The following is a 9,215-nucleotide window of genomic DNA, read 5'->3' as shown; positions in this document are numbered from 1 at the left end:
TAAAAAACACAGCATATATTAATTGTAAAAGCAAGAATTGTCCAATTTAATTAACATCTGCATCCAGTTATCATAAATTAAACTTATTTTTTCTGGCAAACCCCAATCCACAAACTTTTCTGTAACTGATCATGTTTAAGAATATCAATTAGTTTTAACTAGGTGGTAGTCCCCAGGGATGCATCCTCTATCTGATATTGTTAGAACATTGTTAAACATTTTGTATCATATAGCCTCTAAATCAGGGGTGTCAAACTCAATTGCACAGGGGGCCAAAACTCAAAACTCGCGGGCCGAACAGTATAACCATTTATTTAACAGACTAAATATTTATGTTTTTTAACCATTAATATGAACCAAAATACAGGATATCATTCCAAAATAAATACATTTCAACTTAAAATATTTTGCTCTTCATAAAAAAATATCCTGTCAATACAATACATTCAAAATCTGTACATGCTGGAATATTAAAAAATCTGAAAATATAAATAAAAAATTGAATTTAAAGCAAAAGTATAATCATAACAAATCATAACATTCCATTTTCTTGTCCTATTTAGTCAGAGCCTGATACTTGGAGTCTTTTCTTTGCAACAAGTTCGTTTATGTTTGGGGTTAGGTTCTGTGTTGTGAAGATTCTCAGGATCGATTGCAGGTGTTCATCAGTGAAGCGACTCCTGTGTGACGTTTTGTTAATTTTCATCACAGAGAACAGCTGCTCGCACAGATATGTGCTGCCAAACATGGACAGGATTCGAGCCGCATGTTGGCGGAGCTGCGGCATCGCTTCAGGAATGAAGCGAGTGAACTGTGCTGGCCCCGCAGTGTCGTACTTTGCCTTCAGTGTCCCGTTACATTGCAGTTCTATCAGCTCCATCTGCATTTCTACAGGTGCGGTTTCCACATCGACTGCAAATGGGTTGCGAAGCAGCTCGAAGTTACTTTTCTGTGCCTCAAAGTCACTGAAGCGCCGTGCGAACTCAGTGCGCAGTGCGCTGAGTTTTTCAGCAAAGGTGGCATTTGGGAAAACTGTGGCACTTTCTTGGTTCCGTATTACTTGGCAACAGGGAAAGTGAGACAAGTTGCATTGGTGCATTTGTGTCTCCCATAAGCGCAGCTTCACTTGAAATGCCTTCACTGCATCATGCATATCGGTTATTATGTGCTCCCGTCCCTGGAGTTGAAGGTTTAAAGCGCTAAGATGCGACGTTATGTCAGCCAGGAACGCCAACTCACATTTCCACTTTTCATCCCGCAGAACTGTGCAGTCTTTCCCCTTACTGTCCATGAACTGGCAGATTTCCTCTCGCAGCTCAAAGTGTCTTTTGAGAACTTTTCCCCGACTTAGCCACCGGACCTCCGTATGATATGGCATATCGCCAAACTCGCTATCTATTTCCCGCAGAAAAGACTGGAATTGGCGGTGATTTAAACCGTGGGCTCTGATAAAGTTGACGGTTTGTGTTACAGTGTTCATCACATGATCCATTTTTAGGACTTTAGCACTCAGCGATTCCTGGTGTATGATGCAGTGATACACTGTCAACTCACCGGCACAGTTCTCCTCCCGCATCTTTGAGCGCATCCTTCCCACCAGTCCATTTTTTTCACCACACATAGCAGGTGCGCCATCTGTTGTAAGTCCAACGAGTTTTTCCCACGGCAGTTTCATGTCGGTTACACTTTGAAATACATTTCCAAAGATGTCTTCTCCTTTCGTTGTCCCGTGCATCGATTTAATGTCCAGTATTTCCTCTGTTACGCACAAATTGGAATCCACACCACGGATAAATATCGCCAGCTGTGCAGTGTCAGTCGCGTCAGTAGTTTCATCCACGGCAAGGGAGTATGCAACAAAATCTTTTGCTCTTTCAATCAACTGTGTTTTCAAATCAGTCGCCATCTCACAAACCCGATTAGCAACAGTGTTTCTGCTGAGGCTTACATTTGCAAACGCTCGCGTTTTATCTGGACAAAGGACGTCGCACACTTTCATCATACAATTCTTTACGAATTCCCCCTCGGTAAACGGCCGTCCTGATTTGGCGATCTCTTCGGCCACAATGAAACTTGCTTTCACAGCAGCTTCACTTTGTGATTTTGCTTTGGTGAAAAACGTCTGCTGGGATGTCAAATTCTTCTTCAACTCCTCTACCTTTTGTAGCTTCTGTCCTGCGCTCAGGTTTTTGAATTTGTTCTCATGTTTCGTCTCGTAGTGCCGTCTTAGGTTATACTCCTTCATTACAGCGATATTACTCCCGCAAAGGAGACACACTGGTTTACCTGCAATTTCAGTAAACATATACTCATTCTCCCACCGGCTTTGAAAGTCTCGGTTTTCAGAATCAATTTTTCTCTTGGCCATTGTTGGGGTCTAGCTTTGATTTGAGATTAGCGTTGTATACATCAACAGACCGCGAACTTGAACCGCGGCTTGCCGTTGGCGGCAATTGCACTGCATCATGGGATTTGTAGTGTGTGTTATTGGGGCGTCATATCACAGGGCCATTAAAAACAGATATATAAAACGATTTCGCGGGCCGGATATAATTGTATGGCGGGCCGGATGTGGCCCACGGGCCTTGAGTTTGACACATATGCTCTAAATGCTCAGCTGAGAAACAGACACACTTGTAGTCTCTTTTTTGTTCAATGAGACCCACTTGCCTGTTTTTGCTGCAGCTGTGTATTTGTGAATAGCATTAGGATTTATGGTGGTTAAACTGAAACATGAAGTGGGTGTGTCTAAAATTAAATAAAAATGTTTGTTTTCCTAGCATGTGAAGTTGAGCCCTGTCTTGGACAACTCTAAAAAAAACCCAGACATTTCCTCCATAATAGTTTTACAGTATATTTGGGCAATTGCAGCATTGTGTATAACCACTTAATATAAGCTATTATCTGTCTGCATTTTGTTGATATTGCTAACATTATCCGAATTGTCAGAAAACATCTCTTACCTCTCCCTTTTTCTAAAATGATGTCAATTATTATAATAAAGACAATGAGCCAATATTAGAACCATTTAAACCAATGGCAAAACAAACAAAAAAATTTGGGCTGAAAAGATGGCCCGTTTCTGCAAGGAGTTCTGCATAGATAGAGCCCTCCACCTGTGTGGAACAGCTTGAGGGATTGGGGGCTAAGCATTGAACTTTTGACACAGGAGGAAAAAATTTTAGAGTCAAGACAGGGCTTTATAATGGAATCTAAGTTGCAACCTGAATTCAGGCCTTCCCGCTTAAGTACTTTCAGTAGAGCACTTAGGCATATGATTTTACTGGGACTGAAGCAGGTACTTAAAGTTGATCACCTACTTGTTTTGCTGAATCAGGACCTATGTTACTCATAAATTATAATATTTAATCTCATGCATCATCTCATGCTGCACAGGCAGAGGGATCCGGCCTAGCAGAGTCTCTTGCAGTACTGTGGCCTTAGCCTATCAATTACAATTTTAATTTAGAAAGGTAATTTGGACTGTCTGAAAGAATTTGCCATAATCTAAATGCAGTTATAAGTGTTTCTAATGTTCTGATGCAGATTATTTATGTATATTGCTGTAGCACCCAGAGGCACTGTATGCACCTATAAAAACATGGTCCCTTCTCCAAACTGTTTACAAATAATGGCAGTCAATCAGTGCAGGAGCAGGATATTTAAAGCATTAACATGTGTAACTTCTGATAAGGGTGTACCGGGGCAAAATGTCAGGGTTTAAAACCTGGGCCAAATTCTATGCTGAATTTTGCCTTTATGAGTTACATGAGGTATAAGACAGTGTAGGGTTTGGACTAGGACAGGGGTCGGCAACGTTCGGCACACAGCTCACCAGGGTAAGCACCCTAGCGGGCCAGGCCAGTTTATTTACCTGCTGACGCGGTAGGTTCGGCCAATTGAGGCTCCCACTGGCTGCGGTTCGCTGTCCCGGGCCAATGGGGGCGGTGGGAAGCCACGGCCAGCACATCCCTCGGCCAGTGCCGCTTCCCGCCACCCCCATTGGACCGGGACAGCGAACCGCGGCAAGTGGGGGCCGCGATCGGTCGAACCTGCCGCGTCAGCAGGTAAATAAACTGGCCCGGCCCGCTAGGGTGCTTACCCTGGCGAGCCACGTGCTGAACGTTGCTGACCCCTGGACTAGGATATATATTTTTTAAGCCTGTTGGCTGTTTTTAATGTTGGTGTTAAAAAGCTATATTCGGTGTTTTCTTGTGTAACCGCTTTGCATGAGCAGACTAATGGAAAGGAAACACAGGGCAGGTGAGAGCCTCCACTCCATTACATGGGTGGGCCTCTGAAGGAACCCCAGGCACAGAGGGCACTTCAAGAAGGTCATGGGCAGAGCACAGGTAAGAAATGAACTGACCAGAAGAGGAAGGTGGCAATCTGAGACATGGCTGGATCTATGTCCCCAGCCATTCTGCACTCTTGCAGGGGTCCACAGGCCTATTCCAAAAGAAGCACAACTTAGGAGAGCTTTCAGGGCTGCTCTGACCTGAGCCAGGGGCCACATTGGTTTCAGAAGTTGCTGAATAGGAGGAGCACAAGCTGCCTATACCTGGGTCCTGGGAGCTGATCTTCTGTCCATTGTTTGTTTTAAACAAATACACTGTATATATTTAAAATGTCTTTAGGCACGTACTAGTTTAAGTTAGCCAACAGCCTTTTCTATTTGAAAAGTATTTTGCAGTGTAATTATCAGTTGTTTCTTGGAGCTACATCCAGTGTCAGGACACTTCTTTAGGCCATCTTCTTTGCTTGCACTTTAACCCTTCTGTTTTTTGGTTAGGAATATCACATATTTCTTATCTAGAGCTTTTTGTCTTTAGATCTCAAAGCACTTTACGGAGAAGGTCAGAAACAGGAGAGAAGATGACTTGCCCATGGTACCCCAGGAGATTAGTGTCAGAGAGGAAAACTGAACACAACTCTCTGGAGTCCTACTATAGTGCCTTATCCACTAGGCTAGGCTATACTGCCACCCTAAGTAAGTAAGTAAGTAATGTAAATGAATGAATCCTATTTACGTAGGAGTTGATTGAGGAATTTCTTGACAATGTTTTAATAATCTTACCATCTTTTGCAATTTTTAGGAAGGAATGTGGCAATCTGCAGGGTCAACATTTAGTATTAATATACAACTATGGTTTATTATGGAATAGAAGCAACACTTACACAACTTATACAATGTTCTTCCTAAGACATTGCATACACACAGCTATCCAGTAGTAGGATGATGTTACAGCAATTATAATGAATTTTTGCTATATTATAGCTACACAAATAAGGAACTTCTCATCTAAATGCCATGAGGAATATTAATAGAGGGAGAAAACATTGTTTCATGTACTGGGTAAGGACTCCATATTTGTAAAACTAAACTGGCTCTTTATTAAGAAAACTATTTACAGAGATGCTGCAAAAGCAGTTAACATTCTAGTGCATGTGTACAAAGACTGACTTTTTAGTGCCTGCTTCAAACTTTTCACCCTCTCAGTATGTGTTCTCCCTCCAAGTTCCACAGAAGAGGATACATCTTTTAGTTTAACAATTGTTGTTGTGTCTTTTGTGCAAGCGTTTGTTGATTTGCAGGGGCCAGCGGTTACTAGAACATAACCTACCCTAGGGATATGGCCTCTACCATCATCTTCAAACCAGTCTCCCATTTCTTGTGTTATTGCTGTTGGTGGGGGACTTGCTTCCACCCTGTTGCTACCGTTATTCTGTTGGATGGCATCCTGTTGGTCCTCTGTATTGCTAATGTACATAATTTAGTTCTGACTCTCCTACCTAAGGCCAGTTGATGACTGAGGCTCTTTCTAGATCTTCCTGGTCCTGGACACATCTATCCAGGCGGGTTGTCTGTCCGCAGCTACTCTGCAGCTGTTTTTGGTTTTGTCTCTACTGCTATCCTGAATCTATAGCTACCTCATATAACCTGTGTCCCAGTGCAGCTTGGACTTTTACCTTTTGCCATTGTTTAGCAGCAAGACTCACTTATGTGTAATGGCCTCAGCTCCTTGGCTCCATTTGTTGTAGTGGGCTACCTGCTTAGCTTGGCATTCCCTTAACTGCTCATGTGTTCTGTCCATTGTTCTGCTGGGCTGCAGCAGACTGCACAGGCTACCACAAGCACATCAAACCTGTCCTGGAGTTGCAGTTAGCAAGAGATGTTAAGAGTGACAAGAAGGGTTTTTTCAGGTATGTTAGTAACAAGAAGAAAGTCAAGGAAAGTGTGGGCCCCTTACTGAATGAGAGAGGCAACCTAGTGACAGAGGATGTGGAAAAAGCTAATGTACTTAATGCTTTTAATGCCTCTGTCTTCATGAACAAGGTCAGCTCCCAGCCTACTGCACTGGGCAGCACAGCACGGGGAAGAGGTGACCAGCCCTCTGTGGAGAAAGAAGTGGTTCAGGACTATTTAGAAAAGCTGGACGAGCACAAGTCCATGGGGCCGGATGCACTGCATCCGAGGGTGCTAAAGGAATTGGCAGATGTGATTGCAGAGCCATTGGCTGTTATCTTTGAAAATTCATGGCGATCAGGGTAGGTCCTAGATGACTGGAAAAAGGCTAATGTAGTGCCCATCTTTTAAAAAGGGAAGAAGGAGGATCCGGGGAACTACAGGCCAATCAGCCTCACCTCAGTCCCTGGAAAAATCATGGAGCAGGTCCTCAAGGAATCAATTCTGAAGAACTTAGAGGATAGGAACGTGATCAGGAACAGTCAGCATGGATTCACCAAGGGCAAGTCATGCCTGACTAACCTAATTGCCTTCTATGATGAGATAACTGGCTCTGTGGATGAGGGGAAAGCAGTGGACGTGTTATTCCTTGACTTTAGCAAAGCTTTCGATACGGTCTCCCACAGTATTCTTGCCAGCAAGCTAAAGAAGTATTGGCTGGATGAATGGACTTTAAGGTGGATAGAAAGCTGTCTAGATCGTTGGGCTCAACAGGTAGTCATCAATAGTTCCATGTCTAGTTGGCAGCTGGTATCAAGCCGAGTGCTCCAAGGGTCGTTCCTGGGGCCGGTTTTGTTCAATATCTTCATTAATGATCTGGACGATGGCGTGGACTGCACCCTCAGCAAGTTTGCAGATGACACTAAAGTGGGAGGAGTGGTAGATACGCTGGAGGGTAGGGATAGGATATGAGGGACCTAGACAAATTAGAGGATTGGGCCAAAAGAAATCTGATGAGGTTCAACAAGGACAAGTGCAGAGTCCTGCACTTAGGATGGAAGAATCCCATGCACTGCTACAGACTAAGGACCAAATGACAAGGCAGCAGTTCTGCAGAAAAGGACCTAGGGGTTACAGTGGATGAGAACCTGGATATGAGTCAACAGTGTGCCCTTGTTGCCAATAAGACTAACGGCATTTTGGGCTGTATAAATAAGGGCATTGCCAGCAGATCGAGGGACGTGATCGTTCCCCTCTATTCAACATTGGTGAGGCTGCATCTGGAGTACTGTGTCCAGTTTTGGGCCCCACACTACAAGAAGGATGTGGAAAAATTGGAAAAAGTCCAGCGGAGGGCAACAAAAATGATCAGGGGGTGGAGCACATGACTTATGAGGAGAGGCTGGGGGAACTGGGATTGTTTAGTCTTCAGAAGAGAAGAATGAGTGGGGATTTGATAGCTGCTTTCAACTACCTGAAAGGGGGTTCCAAAGAGGATGGATCTAGACTTTTCTCAGTGGTACCAGATGACAGAACAAGGAGTAATGGTCTCAAGTTGCGGTAGGGGAGGTTTAGGTTGGATAGTAGGAAAATCTTTTTCACTAGGAGGGTGGTGAAGCACTGGAATGGGTTACCTAGGGAGGTGGTGGAATCTCCTTCCTTAGAGGTTTTTAAGGTCAGGCTTGACAAAGCCTTGGCTGGGATGATTTAGTTGGGCATTGGTCCTGCTTTGAGCAGGGGGTTGGACTAGATCACCTCCTGAGGTCCCTTCCAACCCTGATAATCTATGATTCTATGATTTGGAGTTCTAGGTTTAAGAAGTAGCTGCATTTTCTATCTATAATTAGCAAAATGACTGTGACTATTTGACTGCAAAGTAGATTGTACCAGTCATTTGTACCTTTGCCATAATCGAAGATATGTTGATGAGCATGGTATAATGGAACAGACTAGAATACTTTTTTATGCCATCTGGAAGATTGAGCCAGTATGGAATTTAGTGGTGTAAGCATTAGGAAACATTCAACACTTTCCCTCCAGCCCTAGTTTCCTATTTGTTTCTGGATGCAATTCTAGGTGGTGTTTTTGATCAAGAGAGTCCCATATAGTATTTGGGTCATGGCTACCTGGCAAACATCTCCCTCTAGGCACCAAGATTGTCAGGATCTTCTTTTTTTAAGAATTTCTAAATTGGGTATTGGGAGACTAATCATGTTGCAAAACATGCAACTCTGAAACATGCTTATTCCGTCAGTCACAACCTGAATCTGTTGAAACTTTCCAGGCACAATATTTTATCTTCATTCTGATTATTATTATTATTTTTATTATTATTATTATTATTATTTTGAGATGGCACGGCTTGGGGTGATTTTGGGGTATCAAACCAGCCCCTGGCTGTGCCTTTGATACAAAGCAGACCTTTTATTTATAATTCTTGTAGCATTCCATTTTGTATTGTGACTCATCCACATTATAATTTTGTATAAATATTTCAGGATCTCTTTGATCTACGATGTACCTTCCAGTAGTACCATGGACTAAATCCTCTGAACCAAAATCTGCCTTTTCTCTTCTTTACTGTTACATATGACTTTTAGTGACAGACCATTATGTATAGGAATGGTTCTGACTTGTAGAATGGCTATATATTTTTTTAAAGAAATCAAAAGAAAAGGGGTAACTATCTCATGACTGGGAGGTGGGCAGACATGCCCTGTGGTTGAAGCAGGAATCAGTAGCTAGGAATCTGAGCCCTGAGTCAGAGGCCAGGTGCCAGAGACAAGGATCACGGTCATAATCAGAGGTCAATCAGAGCTGAGGGTCAGAATTGGGTTATCTGGAGTGACTGAGGCAAGGCAGGAGTAGGAGATATTACATCCATAGGTGAAAACTTTGAACTGCTGCTGGGTTAAAGTCACTAGCTTTTTTTTTTTTACTTTGATGCAGAACTAATGCATGCTACAATATATGATGTTTTCTAGCACTGGTCAGTAAAATAAATAGGGTACTTAAATATGAGAACAGA

At 43.0% G+C, this 9,215-nt stretch overlaps 1 protein-coding gene across 1 annotated transcript; it reads right to left on the bottom strand.

Moving 5' to 3' along the window:
- Nucleotides 1-296: 296 nt before the first annotated feature.
- LOC128844545 (general transcription factor II-I repeat domain-containing protein 2A-like) lies at nucleotides 297-2,562 on the bottom strand. The gene has a single exon (XM_054042358.1). The coding sequence runs from the start codon at nucleotides 2,366-2,368 to the stop codon at nucleotides 560-562; it is 1,809 nt and encodes a 602-aa protein (XP_053898333.1). The 5' UTR covers nucleotides 2,369-2,562; the 3' UTR covers nucleotides 297-559.
- Nucleotides 2,563-9,215: the final 6,653 nt, after the last annotated feature.

The sequence above is a fragment of the Malaclemys terrapin genome, chromosome 10 (assembly GCF_027887155.1).
Source record: "Malaclemys terrapin pileata isolate rMalTer1 chromosome 10, rMalTer1.hap1, whole genome shotgun sequence".
Lineage (NCBI taxonomy): Eukaryota > Metazoa > Chordata > Testudines > Emydidae > Malaclemys > Malaclemys terrapin.
This window is presented reverse-complemented; position numbering and strand designations above follow the sequence as displayed.